General features: G+C 33.7%; 2 protein-coding genes across 2 annotated transcripts; both read right to left on the bottom strand.

The window, feature by feature from the left end:
* Window positions 1-59: 59 nt before the first annotated feature.
* Window positions 60-11,373, bottom strand: LOC123920398. Its single transcript, XM_045972660.1, has 4 exons — window positions 10,723-11,373; window positions 1,617-1,739; window positions 1,212-1,312; window positions 60-1,125 (listed from the first exon to the last, which is right to left on the bottom strand). The coding sequence occupies exons 2-4, from the start codon at window positions 1,712-1,714 to the stop codon at window positions 677-679; spliced, it is 648 nt and encodes a 215-aa protein (XP_045828616.1). The 5' UTR covers window positions 1,715-1,739; window positions 10,723-11,373; the 3' UTR covers window positions 60-676.
* A 154-nt stretch (window positions 11,374-11,527) lies between these two features.
* On the bottom strand, window positions 11,528-20,213 carry LOC123920397 (beta-amyrin synthase). Its single transcript, XM_045972659.1, has 16 exons — window positions 19,455-20,213; window positions 15,528-15,713; window positions 15,151-15,240; window positions 14,841-15,038; window positions 14,649-14,733; window positions 14,353-14,519; window positions 14,060-14,251; window positions 13,833-13,946; window positions 13,605-13,724; window positions 13,347-13,469; window positions 13,143-13,241; window positions 12,895-12,951; window positions 12,440-12,808; window positions 12,261-12,341; window positions 12,039-12,122; window positions 11,528-11,668 (listed from the first exon to the last, which is right to left on the bottom strand). The coding sequence occupies exons 1-16, from the start codon at window positions 19,653-19,655 to the stop codon at window positions 11,546-11,548; spliced, it is 2,289 nt and encodes a 762-aa protein (XP_045828615.1). The 5' UTR covers window positions 19,656-20,213; the 3' UTR covers window positions 11,528-11,545.
* Window positions 20,214-20,560: the final 347 nt, after the last annotated feature.

Here is a 20,560-nt window from a genome sequence, read left to right as displayed (position 1 = left end):
GTTCGGATGATTTCAATGTGAAGTCGATCTTTTAGGAGCAAAAATATTAAGCCAAAGATTAGCTGACCGTTGAAATTGTCTCACAATTAGTTGTTGAAACTATAAATCACCGCGCTTTAATTTTGTTATATTAATGAAGATGTGAAAACTAACTAAGTCCATATTTGTTAGAACATGAGCAATCACATTTGTTTGTCTCCTAATAAACTTAGCAAAAGTCACAGACAGAATCTTCGAACCATTTGACCTATGCACCCAATTGTCCAACTACACATGAATATGAGACCCATTCCCTATATTCCAACGCAGCCCTTCTTTCAAAAGAACACGAGAAAACTCTTTGAAGGAGAAAGACCTCCTAGCTGGAAGATCTTCGTGGCGACGCGCTAGGAAAAGCTAACCTAGCATAGCTAAGTTAGGAGGGGAGAGATGACGTACATATATGCTCAATAAGAAAATTTATGGTTGCCTCTCCCATATATACTTAGGAAAATGTAGAATGGTAGATGAAAAAATATTCCAATGTAGAATGGTGCAAAAACAGAGATTCCATGTGGTCGTCCATTAGGAAATCTACCACCGTTCAATCTTATTTGGATGACAAATGACATACTCCAAATGATATTTGTTTTTATAATGTTATGAATCAAATTTGATACTAATCATAATTATCATTTCATCGTTTATGGCGCCGCCTTTTGATAACGGTAGTTTTTCCTCTCTGATTCCGGACTTTACTTAATTGGATCTTTCTTGAGCTCTCCACTCTCCAAGATTTCCCTTTCATCCTTGAGAGGTGCACAGAGTGGCCATTTCTTCTACTTCTTTCTCTCAAGGATTTTCTCTTTCTACCAAAATGACGACTTCTATAATCACACAAACTATTGTTTTCATGATCAGTTGAGGGTGAGGTGTAGCCAAGCTCAACATCATCATGTTGAAAACGGCGTCTTCTTCTTCCGCGGTAAACCCTCTTTGTATTTATTAGCTTGTGCCACAAGTTACTGGTGATGTTTAGTAAAGCAAAGCAAGAGAGTTCACAAGTGACACAACACATCTTACAAAGGCTTCTTCCTATGCATTGGCATATACCAAGTTTGAACAACGAGTACAAGAACAACAAACCTGAAACCAAACATGCAATATAATGAATATCATATAGTGTTGAAAGTAACTAGTATTAAAAATATATAGCATGTACAAAAAATTACATATGTAGCATAGGACCAAAATCATCAGCAGTTTGACAATGCTGGAGATGCAAAAATGTTCAATGAAACACATCACGTCCAATGGTCCTGAACATATGTCCCTGCAGATGATAGATGGAGTCAATAAAATTGAGTTAATACTGTATGCTCTCACTCAGACTTATTCATACCAATAAGTAGAATGAAACCAAATCATGGATAACAAATGAAGTGTGAAAATGTTTGTATAAGAACAATTATCAAGAGAAATTCCATTATCACGCGACCGTAACACACTCTCTAGCTATTATCTAGTAACTAGTAACCGCACTTCAAATTGAAGATGTGTCCGTGTCTGACATACATACGTGTGGTTACATTTAATTTTTGGCATCCATTTGAAGAAGAAGAAGAATGATTACTTACTGGCATGATCCACCAAAGACACTCTTGAATGGAGCCGTGAAAGCACTGCCTATAGCACTTCCAAGGCCATCAACACCTTTGCTGATTTCAGACCCCATCGATTACAAAAGCTTGTTGTGTAGTCTTGATAACAAAATATAATAATTAGAGATTAGAATAGACAATAGTGAATGAAACAAAGAAACACTAACCGCATCTACTCTCAACATAAATGAATGAATGAACATCTATGTTTGATTCAGTTGGTGTGTGTAACTATGAAAGAAATGAGTTCAAATAACAATTATTAATTTTGAAAGAAACTGCTTAATTACGGTTATTATTAATTTATTATGCTTCTTACATTTGTTTCGCTGCTTTTTTTTTTATTATTATAACAAAACAGAAACCCTTTGTCCCTCTACTCTTCTTTCTTTATCCTTCAATTTTCACTCCAATTAATTAACTTTTTTTAAAAAGATCAACTGACTTTTCATTTTGTTTGCTAAAATAAATTTATGGTTAGAGGACGGAGACCCAGAAGCACAGCCACCAGACACGACATAGACAAGTCACATACCTATAATAATTTGAAAAAATGTGTTGTTTCCGAGATTCAAAATCGTTAAAAATAATTTTCAGCCACCGAAGAGATTACTGGACCGAGTTGCGGGTGAATACGCTTTCTTTAAGACGTTTCGTGGCACTGCCCAAAATTGTGCAAGGCAGACGATCAACCACGAAGTCTCCAGGATAAAACAGCTAAGTTCTCTACTGATACCGATAAGGTAGATATCGGGCAAGAATTACACCTCAAATATGGTACTAAAACCATTGCGCTATGATTTTAAGTACATTCTAATACGGTGCTATGACCGTTCTAATTGAAGTAACAAAGTTTGTCACAAGGAAGGGGGGTTTGAATTGTGACCCTTTAAAATTTTCTACTGCAAAATAAAGTTAGACAATAACAGCCTACAAAAGCTTGATGGTTAGATCAACTGGAGAACGTTCTCCTTAAAATGTAAATGCAAATAATCAAGTGATTAGTGTGTATAGTGTTTGCATAAACTAAAAGAGTAAGGGAGAAGAGAATCACACAAAGAATTTATCCTGGTTCACCCCTTAATAGTATGGGCTACTCCAGTCCCCACTTGCGTGAGATTGTCCACTATAATCTAGACCAAGATTACAGAAACTTCCCTTTGATCTAAGCCCAGATCAAAGAACCCTTTATGACCTAAATCCAGATCACAAAGTATCCAGCTATATTCAGCTGATCTACCTTTACAAGGTAACCTCAATCAATTATACCCAATTGACTTGAGAGAATCTTAAAGATTTAACAATGATTCTTTTGGATCTAAGCTTATACACCTAACCGGATGTGAAGCTTACAAATTGATACACTCAAAGTACTCTACAAAATATGATCCTAGATTTCTAGAGAGCTTTAGAGTATGAGTGAAAAGAAGAGCTTGATTGCTTGAGATGGAATGTATTTAGATTGCTTTGTGTGCTTCAAGTTCTTGCTCTTCCAATTAAACCAACATGCTATTTATAGATGGAGATGCTCCTTTGTTGCTTGGACATCACACATATCCGTTGTGAGTGAAGAAATAGCCGTTGAGAGACAAACAAAACAGCCCATGTGATTCTGTCCTTCAGATGCTTCAGGAGATCGTTCTTCTCATGGTCTCTGACAGTCACTTGTACTTGTTGGTCAGAAATATTCTTTGGCCAACTGTAAATGGGTTGTCTCTGAGTGTATATCCGTTGCAAATGTATTTCCCATGTGGGAAAATAAGATTTGAATTCATTTGGATAAGATTGCCACCTAAGTGCAGAAACTGGGAGATCATTCTCCAGGACGTTGGAGACCATTCTCTGAGATGGTGTGGATAAGGTCCAACGAAAATATAGCTGTTGTAAGTTGTTGCAAGTTGTCAACCAGCTGTAAACTCTTCATCAAAGGCATAGAGTAGCCACTGTTCACTTGTCCTTCAAAGGACACATGAATAGTGAGATAAGTACTATTTTATGGGAGAATGTAGCCACCCATGTCATAAGCTTGTACTTTGGATCAGATATGAACCTTCATTGCAAGCTGTATGTACTTGTTGCTGAGTTCTCATTGGTCTAGATTAACTTCTTTAATGATGTTCTTGGAGAACATAAAGCCTTGTTGCAAGATGTGAAGTTATTATTCCTTAAAGAAGCTTATTCGAGTAAGCTCAAGAACCAAAAACAATTCCTTGCCTTAAATGACTTATTTGCACTGTTATGATCCTTTAATAAGTCCAACTTAAAAAGTTCTTTCTTGTCTTGTACCAGTTGACTTGAATAAGTGCTTATGCTTTAGAACACACAAGTCTGGAGACCAATCTGAGATCATTCTTCTACTGCAGATTTGTCTAAAACTTGTTTGATTCTTTTCTTATGAGTGAAACAAGATTAATTTAATCCATTGCATCTGTTCTTAAATTAAATCACTCAAGAGCACTTGTTAGATCACAAAATGATCAGAATCAAATTAAAATTTAATTAAGGGTTGTTATCTTTAAAACATCAAAATAGGATTTTGTCTCAACAATCTCCCCCTTTTTGATGATGACAAAACCTTTAATTAATTTTTGATTGTGATTCTGATTAAACCATATTCAGTAATAATACTTGTGATTTAATCATATAAAGCTCCCCCTCAATTTTAGCATTCTTTATCAATTTATAAAATATGCAAATGCAAATTGAGTAAAAGTATGTAAAGACATAAACATAGCATTCATTAATCAAACTCATAATCAGAGAGTATGACATTGTTCAGGTACATGATTAATGATCAAAACAAAGTGATTCAAAACATAAAAGTAATTTAAAACATAGTCTAATTCTTAGAATTCAAACAACATACAATTAGAAGTTGAAACCAAAACAACTTCCAACTATATCTACAAATTCTAAGACTGATAATACATAATTAGAAACAAACATAACAATTCAAAAGAGTCTAAAAACTTCACAATCTCCCCCTAATTACTACAGAGTTCATTCTCCCCCTTTTGTCAACAGCAAAAAGAGGTGGGAGGCAGCAGGAAATGCTTCTAAGGATCAGCTGGTGGAGAGTGATCAGGGCTTGAATCCTGGTCAAGTTCTGGAAAATCAGGAACTTGTGGAGGAGGATTGAATGGAGGTGGATTGATACGCATAGCTGGGCAAAATTCTTCTGTGAGCCAGGTCCTAAAGAGCTGGTGCTCATGGATAGTGTAGTTCATCAGAGTGTTGTTGATCTTGATGGCTTGAAAGAGCTTAGCCATATCTTTCTCAACTTTTGACTGTTTGATGGGTCTTGAGTCAAAAGGAGGTATATTTGCAGAGTTTTGGAATGCAGCAGAATCAGTTGATGGGTAGCTAGTGCAGAAAGATTGCATGGAAGCAAAGTTTTGAGGGAAGGATGGCAGAGATGGACCAGCATCAGTATAGATAGGCTGATGGATTTTTGAAAAATCTGAAGGAGTTGAAATGAAATTTTTCAGAAAATCTGTGGTGTCAAAGGAGGTTTGTGGAGAGGTTAATAAAGGTGAGAAGATGGATGTATTGACAGGATTATTAATGGTGGAAAAGTCATTATTCAAGACAGAGGTGTGAGGATTTTGAGGGTTGCCAAAATCATTTCTTAGGTTATCAAACTCTAGGGATACAAAAGGATTGAACTGAGCAGAAGTGGTTTTTTCACTTACAGTTTCTTTGGTTTGTTCTGTTGGAGCTGAGACTGGGAGAATGATCTCAGGATGGTCTCCCTGCTGTGTTGTCACAGCTTCAGCTAGAAGGTTCAGATTGCTATCCTTTTCAAAATCTTCTCTTTTTCTTTTCTGGCTTGGATCAGGAATGGTGTGGTCTTCAATATCTCCTAGATTGTCTTTAATATTTAAGATGTAACAATAACACCCAAAAATGTGAAAATAAGAAACATTTGGTTTTTTATCTTTCCAAAGTTCATAAGGAGTTTTGTTCAAAACTTTTCTAATAGACATTCTATTCAAGATATAGCAAGCAGTGTTGACAGCTTCAGCCCAAAAGTATTTTTCAACATTGGATTCGTCTATCATAGTTCTTGCCATTTCTTGTAAGGTTCTATTTTTTCTTTCAACAACTCCGTTTTGTTGAGGAGTTCTTGGGCAAGAAAAGTTGTGAGAAATACCATTTTCATCAAAGAATGATTCAAAGTGGGAGTTTTCAAATTCTCCACCATGATCACTTCTTATGGAGATGATATTTGAACCTCTTTCATTTTGAACCTTTTTACAAAAGATTTTAAAAGATTCAAAAGATTCATCTTTACTTTTTAAAAATAAAACCCATGTGTATCTAGAGTAGTCATCAACAATAACAAAACCATAGTTTTTGCCACCTAGACTAGTAGTTTTGACAGGTCCAAACAAATCTATGTGAAGTAATTCAAGAGGTCTTTTAGTTGAAATAAAATCTTTAGGTTTAAAACTACTTTTGGTTTGTTTTCCTTTTGTACAACTTTCACATAGTTTATCTTTGTCAAAACTTATCTTTGGTAATCCTCTTACTAGATCAAGTTGAGAAAGTTTTGCAATTGTTCTCATATTTACATGTCCTGCTCTTTTGTGCCAAATCCATTTATCCTTTTCAAGAGATACAAAACATGACTCAACAGGCAGTTCATCTAGATATATGACATATACATTCTTTTTTCTTGATCCATTAAAAAGAGTTTTTCCAGAAGATATTTGTTTAATTTCGCATGTATGAGTTTTAAAAATAACTTCAAGACCATTATCACATAGTTGACTAATACTTATTAAGTTATGTTCTAGACCCTCTACATAATGAACATTTTCTAATTTAGCAGAATTAATTTTACCTATTATACCTTTACCTTTGATACTAGCTTTTTCATTATTTCCAAAGGTAACGGTTCCTCCTTCCTTTTCTTCAAGGGAAAGGAAGCTGTGTCTGTCTCCAGTCATGTGCCTCGAGCAGCCACTGTCCAAGTACCATGGCTTTTTCTTGACTGCTAGCATACATTCCTGCATTTGAGTTTAGTAAGACTTTTGGTACCCATATGGATTTGGGTCCTTGTTGGTTAGTGTTTTTAAAATGCATCCTCTTATGAGATGGTTTTGTGTATGCATTCCTTTGAGACCAGTTTTGGAGATTATCTGGAGAATGATCTCTCACAGACTTTTTTGATCTTTTCTTAAAACAAAAATATCTTATGTGTCCATGTTTATGACAGAAGGAACAAAACAGTTTTTTTACTTTTTGATCTTTTTTAGGTAAGAAAACTTTATCATAAATTGTTTGATGAGTTTTGAAGCCTATTCCATTTTTATTAATTACTCTTTGTTGAACACCTAGGATGTTTTCAAAGGTTTCAGTTGCTTTTACATATTTGGCTATGTCTTTTTCTAAAAGTGAAATATTCTGTTTTAGTCCTAAGTTTTCTTGTTGAACAATAATTTCTTCTTTACTTAACTTAGATACTTTATCTAGATCATTTTGAACTCTTTTTAAAGTGTCTTCTAAGGTTTTATTTTTAGTTTCATATTCATCTTTTTCCTTGATGACTTTAGTAAGTTCAAATTTATACTCATCTCTTTCTTTAATAATTTCAGTGAGTTCATTTTTAAGTTGATCATACTTTTGAGCAGTAATTTGTGAATCATACAAGAGATTATCAAATAGTTGTTCAGTTTTCATGCATGATGAACAAGGTTCAAGATTTACCTCATCAAAGTTGGTTCTGGTCATTAGGCAGACATTTGCTTCTTCTTCTTCTGGTAATTCTTCTAGATCGTCCCATGTAGCCATCATGGATTTGTTGTAGGGAGGTCTTCTTTGCTTCAGCTTTGGACATTCATTTTTGTAATGTCCAGTTTGATTGCATCCGTAACACTTTACTTGGCTTAAATCAGTTTCATTTCTTCTTGGTGGAAATGAATTTTTGATTTGATTTCTTCTCATCATCAGCCTTTGGATTCTTCTTGAGAGAAAAGCCATTTCTTCCTCATCATCTTGTTGAAGGGGATTCTCTTCATCACATGTTATTTCTCTTTTAAGGTTCTCTTTTACTTGTGATTCTAGAGCAATCATTTTGTTATTTGCTGGTTTCTTTTCTTGAAGTATTGCTTCATGAGCTTTTAAAGATCCAATGAAATCTTCTAGATCCATTGTTTTGAGATCTTTTGCTACAGTTATTGCAGTTACTATGTGTCTCCATTCTTCTGGTAGACATCTTAGTAGCTTTCTTATTCTCTCATGTGTGGTATACTTTTTGCCAAGAGAATTCAGCTCATTTATGATGACTGTAAACCTTCCATACATTTGATCTATAGTTTCACTATTACTCATTTCAAATAGTTCAAACTTTCTTACTCCTATGTCAATCCTTGTTTCTTTTATGTGGCTGGTTCCTTCATGGTGTGTTTGAAGAGTAGTCCACATTTCTTTGGCGTTCTTGCATTCCATGATCCTGTCATATTCTTCCCTGCACAAAGCACTTTTAATAAATAATTGAGCTTTAGTGTTTAGTAGTACCCTGTCAGATTCTTGAGTTGTCCATTCAAGTTGTGGTTTTGGTGTGAATGAATCTTTGACCAGTGGAGCATAGTCTCCAACTTCAACTACAGCCCACATGTTTATGTCTTGTGACCTAAGAAATAGTTCCATCTTGTCTTTCCAGTAGTAGTAGTCATTTCCTTCAAAAAGAGGTGGTCTATTTGATGATCCTCCTTCTGAGATGAATTTTGCAGGTTTAGACATTACTTCCTTCCTGAATCTTTTCCTCAAGCACTTGTTAGATGCTTAGATTTTAGAGGCAGTGCTCTGATGCCAATTGAAGTAACAAAGTTTGTCACAAGGAAGGGGGGTTTGAATTGTGACCCTTTAAAATTTTCTACTGCAAAATAAAGTTAGACAATAACAGCCTACAAAAGCTTGATGGTTAGATCAACTGGAGAACGTTCTCCTTAAAATGTAAATGCAAATAATCAAGTGATTAGTGTGTATAGTGTTTGCATAAACTAAAAGAGTAAGGGAGAAGAGAATCACACAAAGAATTTATCCTGGTTCACCCCTTAATAGTATGGGCTACTCCAGTCCCCACTTGCGTGAGATTGTCCACTATAATCTAGACCAAGATTACAGAAACTTCCCTTTGATCTAAGCCCAGATCAAAGAACCCTTTATGACCTAAATCCAGATCACAAAGTATCCAGCTATATTCAGCTGATCTACCTTTACAAGGTAACCTCAATCAATTATACCCAATTGACTTGAGAGAATCTTAAAGATTTAACAATGATTCTTTTGGATCTAAGCTTATACACCTAACCGGATGTGAAGCTTACAAATTGATACACTCAAAGTACTCTACAAAATATGATCCTAGATTTCTAGAGAGCTTTAGAGTATGAGTGAAAAGAAGAGCTTGATTGCTTGAGATGGAATGTATTTAGATTGCTTTGTGTGCTTCAAGTTCTTGCTCTTCCAATTAAACCAACATGCTATTTATAGATGGAGATGCTCCTTTGTTGCTTGGACATCACACATATCCGTTGTGAGTGAAGAAATAGCCGTTGAGAGACAAACAAAACAGCCCATGTGATTCTGTCCTTCAGATGCTTCAGGAGATCGTTCTTCTCATGGTCTCTGACAGTCACTTGTACTTGTTGGTCAGAAATATTCTTTGGCCAACTGTAAATGGGTTGTCTCTGAGTGTATATCCGTTGCAAATGTATTTCCCATGTGGGAAAATAAGATTTGAATTCATTTGGATAAGATTGCCACCTAAGTGCAGAAACTGGGAGATCATTCTCCAGGACGTTGGAGACCATTCTCTGAGATGGTGTGGATAAGGTCCAACGAAAATATAGCTGTTGTAAGTTGTTGCAAGTTGTCAACCAGCTGTAAACTCTTCATCAAAGGCATAGAGTAGCCACTGTTCACTTGTCCTTCAAAGGACACATGAATAGTGAGATAAGTACTATTTTATGGGAGAATGTAGCCACCCATGTCATAAGCTTGTACTTTGGATCAGATATGAACCTTCATTGCAAGCTGTATGTACTTGTTGCTGAGTTCTCATTGGTCTAGATTAACTTCTTTAATGATGTTCTTGGAGAACATAAAGCCTTGTTGCAAGATGTGAAGTTATTATTCCTTAAAGAAGCTTATTCGAGTAAGCTCAAGAACCAAAAACAATTCCTTGCCTTAAATGACTTATTTGCACTGTTATGATCCTTTAATAAGTCCAACTTAAAAAGTTCTTTCTTGTCTTGTACCAGTTGACTTGAATAAGTGCTTATGCTTTAGAACACACAAGTCTGGAGACCAATCTGAGATCATTCTTCTACTGCAGATTTGTCTAAAACTTGTTTGATTCTTTTCTTATGAGTGAAACAAGATTAATTTAATCCATTGCATCTGTTCTTAAATTAAATCACTCAAGAGCACTTGTTAGATCACAAAATGATCAGAATCAAATTAAAATTTAATTAAGGGTTGTTATCTTTAAAACATCAAAATAGGATTTTGTCTCAACACTAATATGGTACGGAGAGCATTCTTATTATAGGGAATATAGGGAATATGGTGCTATGACCATTCTTAAATTTAAAGGAACTGTGATACTATGATCACTCTTAAAATATATTAATAATACTAATAATATTACTCACCACAGGATAATTTCAATATTCTTTAACCAAATCAGTAACAGAACATAAAGTAAATATTTATGATTACCATAGCCTAATAAAGCAAGTAGCTAAATTAATAGGCCTAATTCTTTGATTTCAATTTAATTCCTAACTGAAATACCATTATAGTCACATGAATTGGTCATGACTAAGAAATTTTATACACACAGATCATGAAAAGACAACCAGAAGTATGCAGCAGCCACTTTACTAATCAAAAACAATATAGTTAACTAAATACAAAAAAATAAGATTTAATGGTCTACTCTAGTGGTGCATTCATGATCTGTTATGTAGCAAATATACACACTGACATACACGTGTGTCAATAGTTAGATTTTTTTTTTCTTTCACAAAACCACTTGAACATTTTCAATAAATGAAAAACTGTAGCATACCTGAAGTGGTAGAAGCATGAACATTAGTCTGCATTGTTTCATCTTTCACCTTCTACTTGTTGAAGAAAAAATTAGGGTTAATTTATTCTTTTTATAAGCCCTCATATTTATTCTAAGTGAACCAGCGCATCATCCAAAAAACAATGAAAATTGAAAATCACGAATGATATTGCCCAACTCTTAACTATATGAGCTTTCTTACTATGGAATTTGTCAACCTCGGTCTTAGAGTCAAGTTCAAAATCAACATTAGCCAAGTGCAAATCTTGTACCCATTTTAAAGCAAGGAGGAGTCCCATGGTTTCACCAACAACAACATCGAGCATCGACAAAAACCATTCCATTTTAACAAGAACAAAACGGCCTTAATCTTGATCGTCCATAATACAAGTTCCAATACCGACCTTGTTTTGAATTTTCAAGAACTAAGGCATCAATATATATATATATATATATTACATCTATATCTCCCCTTAAATGTCATTAAAAGAAAATATGAAAACATGGGAATATATAGGAGCAGCTAAGAATATATTGTTCAAAATACACATGTAAATATTCTACCTATACTTAAACGTTGCTATATTTTGGGTTGTTTGAACTCATTCTTTTTGGAGCTAGACATCAATTTTAGAAATGAAAATTTGGAACAACAGATCTATACTATACATACATATATAAATAAGCCAACATGAAAGAAAAAATAATCAATATATGTAGAAAATAGACTTGAGTGTCCAGCTTGAATAGTTTTATTTGCTTGATTCTTTCTTTATTGAATGATATGGCTTTGTTCTTTTTGTGCTCACAGTTTTTTTTCAAGTTAAACCGCAGTGGAAGGCAATGGAACCCGTCTACGATACTCAGCTAGAGCCCACAATGGGTAAATATCTCTATACATTGGGTAATGCAGCATACAATTTTTCATGAATACTCCTGTGATTTCCTGCAATAAATGATACAAGAAACAATTATAATTGTATGAGATAGAAACTTCAGAAGATTAATATTATGAGATTGAAAATGCAAGCATGCAATTCTACTTTGATATTAAAATTATGTGTTTGATTATATTTTTCTGTGTTCCCCACATAGTGTGCCATGACACAGTTAAGATGGCAAATATCACTACACTACCCAAGTGTCCAAAGAGATCACCTGGCCACAAAGTTTTGTAGTGTTTGATATGCTAATGAGTCATGTCTTGTCTTTCAAGACCACATTCATTACTAAATAAGTATAATCCATTTTGCTATTGTGAGCTAAGCATGACAAGAGGGATACTCTATATATAATATCAAAGGATTGAGTTGAACCTGTTGGGGCCAATCGCCTTCTTCCGACTGGGAATTAATGAGCAATTTTGCAGCGCGGTGAAGAGGAGTAGGGTCTCTCTCTGCCTGTGCATAACAATTGGAAAAGGAAGAGACGAATGCTTAATTTAATATTCATTTGCAGTTATCGTGATAAGTAAATATTGACTTTTAATTCATGATGTAGTGGATCTATAATCACACACATAAGTATTGAAAACAAACCTGGCCAGCATGAATTAAACCCATAAGAGCCCATGCAGTATGTACAACATTTGACCGACTTCCTTCGAGAGGTACATATATCTGCATTATAATTAGTAAGACATCATCATTATTGTCAACTCATGTTGAAGTTGGCGAATGATTGGTAACTAACTAGTAATAAATAGTCAATTATGAACCTTTTTTGGGCTTGAAAGATAGCTCTCCCCCCACCCACCATCCTCTCTCTGTGTTGTGAGAAGAAACTTAACAGCTTTGCGAATAGCAGCACAATTGGTATAAGTCTTTCCAGCAGCTGCCAAACCACCAAGAGCGAACCAAGAACCATAAGTGAAGCAAACTCCCCAGTTTCCATACCATGAACCATCAGCTGTTTGTGTATCTTCAAGAAATCGAACTGCGTTGGCAATGAAATTCTCTATCTCTTTCTTCCTATGCCCTGGATATAGCTTCTTGAACAAAACTAAAGCTTGAATTGCCGATCCAGTGCACTCAACATATTCATGTTCAACTACAATGTCCGCAAAAAATTCCGTGGGATTGAGTAGCTGAAAATAAATAATAAAGGTGATTAGTTTATTAACTAATGAATGGATATCATCAGTGAATGAGGACATATTAATACAACACTTACTTCTAACCACTCTTGAGCTCCAGCCGGCTCCCATGCTGACAAACCACCCTTTTTACTCTGCAATAATTAAAAAACAAACTTGAGTCATAAGTAGATCTGTTAGCGCAAATAAATCAAACATAAGTGGTTGAAGTCATTTGCACAATCCCTGAGTTTCCGTTGATCAAAGGTCAAGTAACAAGTTGAAAGATCATTAATTAACTAATCATTAATTAAAAGTATATGGCAATAAATTTAACAGTACTTGCCTGAAGCGATAACAAGAGATTGACTGAATCATATAACCTTTCTGGTTCCATCTTTTCCCCCACAATCTCTGGAGGCAACATTGATAAAAGTAGACAACACTGAAACACCAGAGAGATTTACCTTTATTAACATATATACATTTTGTTGTGATTGAGCAAGCTTATTAACAAATTAAGTTGTTCATAGCCTATATTGTTAGTTACCTTTAAACCTTCTGCAGTGCAATCAGAAACTTGCCATCCATGGTCTTGATCAGAGAAGGTCCACGCGCCTTTAGAAATATGACGATGCATACTCTTAAAATCTCCAGAAGGATTGTCCGTAACCTGTGAAATAAGAGTGTCAGAGTTTCGTTGCAAAGATAAATATTAGCACACATATTGTGAGTTTACTGTACTTAATTTGAAGGATTGAGAATTCTGCTACTTATGTCATATGTTTGCCATCAAAATTAAGCATACCTGAGACTTCTTGATGAAATCATGTCCTTTCGCAAGAGCAGGTCCGATTTCCTCAACTAGGTTAGTGGCAAGCAAAGCTTGAACGGCAAAACCAGCATCCCATTCTTGGCTACCAAAACTCTGCATTGTATTGACGGGAAAATTATTAGACGAATGTATTCCAACAGTTACAATAATAATATGCTAATAATCAATTTGTACTGAAATTCGATGAATTAATATATATACCTGCATGGTCATCCCATCTTCTGAAATCCACAAGTAATCTGGGACCCTTGCAAGATGCTTCTTGAAAGCATCTCCATTTGGATCTTCCACCCAACAAGCAAGCATACATAAAACCTGATAAATATATACATGTTAATGGCATATTTGAATGAAACTAAACAGCTAATTCCACTCCAGACGATGCATATAGCTAAAGAATCAACATGCTTAATTGCTATGCTACTTACCTTTTCCACACACCCAATGGTTAGGTATCGACTATTCTCATCCTCGTAGTGGATATGCTTCATTGTAACATCAAGGGCCTTTTTCCTGACCAGCTTGTTGAAAGGCCAACGGGTCAGAAGTGGCTCGGTAAATATGTACAAGCTATCCCATATCAGATCTTGTATCAAAGGATGGGGATAGTAGAGATCTTCCTGTGAGACATAAAGTTGATCATTATCCCTCCTAACATCATGTTAAAGAAGACATATAATTCACACAGTGTCATTAATTAAAGACAATGGCTCTCTCTCACCTTTGCGCACAGGTGACGTGATTTCGTCCAATTAATTTTTTCATAAGGTTGAGTATGGAGCTCTTCTCTCAACTGTAAGATGAGCGGTGTGATTGAACCCACAAACCTCTTCCCGTACAAGTAAGACATAGGCATGTACACCAAACGACAATAACACCACATTTTAGCTGCAATTAAATTAAAGAGAAAATGAGATAGAATAAATTCTCAATTCAATAATTAAACATACATTTCACATATATACATTGCTCCAAAAAGATTAACAGAACAGAATCAATTAGTCAATCAAATTAAACCTGGATGCATAGGAAGAAATGAAGGGAGGATCCAAAACTCAGGGGGCATTGGATTGCTTCCCAACCAATCAAATACACCAAGTATCTATAGATAAATGATACATTCAAATTAGTAAAACACATACCTGTCAGTTAGTTTATTAATTATAAGATTACATTAAAAAAAAAAAAAAAGAAGAAGAAGGTACGGACCGAAAGCCAAGTTTTTCCCCATGAAGGTATATATGTTACACCACCGTGTTCACGAATCCATTTTCTTGCTCTAGCACAAGCATTGTCTTGACCTCCGTCAGGTCCTTCTCCAAGAATTCGCATACATATATAGTTGAGTGCAGTACAAAACATGGTGCTGTGGCCCTCAATGTGAAGTCCCCAACCTCCATCTTCATTCTTCAAAATGAAACAACACAGTGAATATGAAACCAAGATGACGAAGTCTCGAATTTGATGGTGAAATAGGTGGTAAATGAAAGTGTGTTGAAATGAAGAGAATGATAGAGACCTGGTGGTAGTATATGTAACGAAGAATCTCTTTGCGATGCTCTTGTGGGAATACGGAATCAAGATGTCCGGTAATGTAGACACAGAAAACCTGCAAATCAAGCAATGTGGAAAATGAATTAATGTTTGTTGATTATTAGTGGTATGTATGTATGTATGTATGTATGTATGTATGTATGTATGTATGTATGTATGTATGTATGTATGTATGTATGTATGTATGTATGTATGTATGTATGTATGTATGTATGTATGTATGTATGTATGTATGTATGTATGTATGTATGTATGTATGTATGTATGTATGTATGTATGTATGTATGTATGTATGTATGTATGTATGTATGTATGTAGAAAGTAGTAGTAGTGTACACTGACCAATGGTGGCATGAAAAAAAGAGGACCTGCAATTTGAGCAGGCCAATGGCCATCAGTGGTCTGCAATGCAGCTAGGTGATGTGTGCCTCTTCTCAATGTGGTTGTGGCTTTCTCATATGTTATCTCTTCTCCATCTTCTATCTTTACACCACCTATTCTTTGCTTGAACTTATTTTCTCTAAGAACCTACAATGCCAAAAACAGTAGTACAGATAAGTAATTAAAATAACATAATAAATGCTAAAATTCATACAGTAATTATGAGAAGAAGAAAAAAAATCACAATCTAAATCTAAAATTAAAAAGTGTTAAATTAAAAATTGAGTTTTTTTAACTAATCGTCAGCGCTTCAGTGTTGATTGGCGCTAGACTTAGGAGGCAGGACCACGGTTCGATCCCCGTGATCGGAAGGGGTTGAAACCACTTAACAGAATTGACTTCGCACCAGATTAGAAGGTTTGGTATGTCGGATGCTGATGAAAACAACAACAAAAAAAAATTGCAATTTTAAATATCCATTACTAGTTATTTATAAATATTGTAAAAAAATTGTTTCGTTGTTAGAGTTTAGTGTTGGCTTGGCTTTAAGGAAGTTTTAAACTGGTGTCTGTCTGGCATCGATCATAGACAGGTGTTTCCACCCTTTCTCCCTTTGCATGACTCTGTGCGTTAAAATAAAATTAAACTATAAGATAGTTCAAAACTTTTTTTTTTCACCACTAGTTGAATCTGGTTCGGGGGTCAGTTCTGACATCAAGTGGTTCCATCCCCCTCCTTGCGGGGATCGAACCGCAGTCATCCCTACCAAGTTCAGCGTCAATCACCACTGAATCAACTAACGATTGATAGATAGTTCAAAACATTATTGATAGTGGTTAAGTTAGTTTTTGGATGATCATTAATAAGTTATTAATAGAATAAAATTAAAATTTGATCTTGTGTAAAAAAAATAAAATTAAAGTGTTTGATAAATTTAGTTGTTGTAATTTAAAAATGAATGGTTTTTTTTTTTTAAAAAAAAAAAATGAATGGTTATTTTACGTGAGTGGTTAGTGTTCTATTTAAAAAAATTAAATTAAAATAATAAAGTTAAAATTGAAATTTGTACCCCAAAAAAAAAATTAAAATTGAAATGAAAGGTAAAAAATTATGAGTTCAAATGCTAGCATCTAAAAAAAATTATAAGCTAATGAAAAAAACTTGTTACGTACCAAATACCTCTACATTTATGAAACAATCTTATAACTAATATAATAAGCTATATCACCCATGTTATTTTTATTACCAAACAGACATCTCACTCATCTATAAACAATTTAGATAGATTTAATTGTATTTTTAGGTTTATCATGTTACAAAAAAGGAAGTTTTACGTACTCCGTCCTAAAATATAATATTTCATTGGCAAAAATACAAGAATTAAGAACAACATTTTTTGCATTAAATTTATCAACAAGGTACATCCTCTTTTCAAAATGAGTTATGCTATATGGTGTGAATCCCACATATGTGAAATTCGACGAACTGTGCAAACGGTGCAGTAATAATATTGCACGTGCCCAGTTTCTTTTCTCCTTTTTATTTATTTATTATTTATTTATTTATTCATAAAAACCAACCGAGGGTACTTTTATCGTTTTACTTGCCTCTGTATTTTTAATGAATCTTAAACTTATTGAACCATCCACCATCCCTGAGACTAAAATTTTCTCTTGTGATAATCTTAAACTTAATTACAGTTTTACTTGCCTCTCTATTTTTAATGAATCTTAAACCATCCACCAACCAAGTGACTTTTACAGTAATAATATTATTTATTTATTATTTATTTTTATTGATGTGACTCATTAACGAGGTGACCATGCATATGAGGCCGGAATAAAGATTCATGTCACATAAAATAATAAAAAATTAATGTCACAAAAGAAGAAGAAAAAAGTCACATAAATGCCACTGCATCATTAATGAATAAGTCATATCAACAAAAATTACTAAAACTAAAATTTGAAATAATTCTTGGTAGGACTTTACTTATATGATGATCGAATTTTGAATTATCGGTCTCCTTTTCCTTGAGAACCAGACGGTTAAAACAAAAGAAAATGGGAATAAAATATTGAGTTTTAAAATAAAGGACTAAATATTCATCTTTTTTAAAAAAAAAATAGGACTCTATTTAGAAAAAAAAAATGTACATGAAAATGTATGTGCTAGAACAAAATAATTTCGCTCAATAACTTATCTCTAAAAGTAACCATTCACATAAACATGGGTTTAATTCCTAATAGGAGAAACAATTTTCTATTGTTGTTTATTTACTTTGCAGCTAAATTCTGTATTATTAGCGTTCCTATAGTCCAGAAACTTAATATCACACCGAGGGTCAAGAAATTGTAAAATAAATTAATGTATTTATTTATAAAGATTATTTTGATTTACATTGTGTGTATTTTTTTTTTGTTATCATGTTATATGTACAAAATTTATACTGTCATTTAAAGATGATTAATCTCCGCCGAAGAACATGGGAAAACAAAGTGAATTGAAAGAAAATGTTGTCTAAAATTGTCACAAAATAATATTGTTCAAATATTAATTTTTTTTAAAAAAAAATGTACATGCTGCTACTAATATAGTACTATTTTTAAGCTGTAGCATATAAAAAGCCCTTTGTTGTATATTAAAACAAAATTATGTAATGAAGTAGCAAACTTTTAACATTATGAAAACTTCTAATTTAAGAGTTTTTCACTTTTTCTTTGTTGCGTTAACGCTTTGCTTGTATAAAAAATTAAGTCAACAGTTGTTATTTTTGGTAAGTCAGGATTTTGTTTTTTTATAGAACTAAATTCGTAGTGATTATCCATAAATTCTAGCTCAACCGATAGAAATGTCGAAATTGTCGGTGTCAGATGTCATGATCGGGTTTCGAACCCCGGTCAGTCCATTTTGTGTGTGTGAGTTTTCAATTGTTTTGTCATTTCGTCTATCAACAAAAAAAAACGTAATTACTACTAGTAGTATATTTTTTATGAATCAATTTATTGGAATGTTAACTAATCGTTAGTGCTCCAGTGGTGATTGTGACTAGATTTAGTAGAGAGGATCACACATCAATCCTCGCAACTATGATCGGAAGTGGATTGAAACTAGTTGATACCAAAATTCACATCGAATCCGAAGTAAATTAGACGACCTAGTGGGCTGGATACATGTGGTAAAAAAAACCGGAATGTTGTGACATCAATATATGTGGGGAGATGTATAGGTGATTTAATTTTGAGTGCTTGCACGTATTGGAATTGATCTGCACGCATAGTTGGATTGTAGTATGTTGTTTTTTTGACCATGGATTGTAGTAGTTGTTCTTTCCGCATAAAATGCTAACTTGAAAGGTACATAATACGCTAAGTAAGACGGTTGTGAAAGTGATTTGTTGATCATTATTTAAGACGTACGTATTTTCAAAAATAAATTGTAAGTAGTGTTGTTGTTGGCATATATTAGTATATACTTATGATAATAATTTGGCATTAACTGTAAGGGGTTGGTTAGCTTGAATCTGTAACATTGTATACGAGACAATTCTAAAATACTACTATTAGTAATAGTAATCTTTTCGGTCTTTTTTATATAAAAAAAATAAAAAAAATAAATAAATAAATAATTTTTCAGGTTGATTCAATAATTAACTATGATGTAGTTTGAGGGAGAATACCAGTATCGGGTACGTACTCGTATTGCTACATACCCATACTTTAATTTATGTCCATATACATACATTAGTTTTTTTTAAGAAAGTTGTACCCGTACCTGTGTACCGTAGCCGGCAACATATTAAGGATGAAAATTGGAAAGAGATTGAGTTGGAGAATGGTATATATATCATGTATATTGGGAGAAGGTGGTGGATTAGAGTATATATACCTGAAAACGCCAAAGGAGGTCACCGCAAGGTTTGACCTTGAAGCGGTTGTTGTAAAAGTTTAGACGAGCTTGTTCAACTTGTGACCTCTCCTCTTGAGTACCTGCTTCTGGGTCATATTCCCATGTTTGTCTACCAACAAAATTGTTTGTGCTGAATAAGTATGGATCATTTCCACCTTCTGCTATCTTCAGCCTCCACATCTTCTTCTTTTCTAACAACTTCTATATGTCCTGTCCTGCATGCACCCACCCTGCAACCGATATATATATATATATAGATATGAAGAAGAAGAAGAAGAAAAGACCCATTTCTTTTGCCGCTACTTATAATAAGGGACCGCTTCTCTCTGTCCAACTCTTTTCTTTTGTTTTTTTGTTCAAGACAAATTATTCATAAATAATAAACTAGTAACTAATATAGTTATATATTTTTTGGTTACAAAAAGAGAAAAAAAAAGAAGAAGAAAAGGAATTACTTCCTAATAAACTCTACACTCCAAGAATCCTCCAAAAAGAGTTTTGCGACTCTATAATCACTTTTCTTCTGCCGTCCAAAATAGTAATTTTTTATGATTGATTTTGCATTTAAAAAATATTAGAAGTATACATTGTTGTTCGTCTATATGTCATTTATGTATAGCTATTTTGAAAATATATAGCAACATGTAATATTTATTTTCATTTTAATTTCTTAAAAGTTTAAACACTTTATTTACAATTCATTTTAGTCTCTTAATGGAGTGATTTTTATGTGATCCCAGAAGTTTAGACACTTTATTTGAACACACAAATAAAGAAAGTAGGTCGAACGTCATGATCGGAGTTCGAAATTCCGACTCATTCATTTATATGTTGGAGTTTTTGATGATTTTTTTATTTCATCTATTTATAAGAAAAAAAACAGAAAAAAAAATTAAACAATATATATTTTAAAATCATTAAATGATATATAGTTTATGTGGTGACCAAATATTGCGTCTAAATTTTGTGATCATGCAAGAATTACCACTCTTAATGAGTTGCCATTTATTTTTATCAACAAACAAATGCAAGATGCTTACAATTTTTATTAAATTTTAGAATATATATATATAATGTAATATATA

Source organism: Trifolium pratense, linkage group LG4, assembly GCF_020283565.1.
Source record: "Trifolium pratense cultivar HEN17-A07 linkage group LG4, ARS_RC_1.1, whole genome shotgun sequence".
NCBI classification, from domain to species: Eukaryota; Viridiplantae; Streptophyta; class Magnoliopsida; order Fabales; family Fabaceae; genus Trifolium; species Trifolium pratense.
This window is presented reverse-complemented; position numbering and strand designations above follow the sequence as displayed.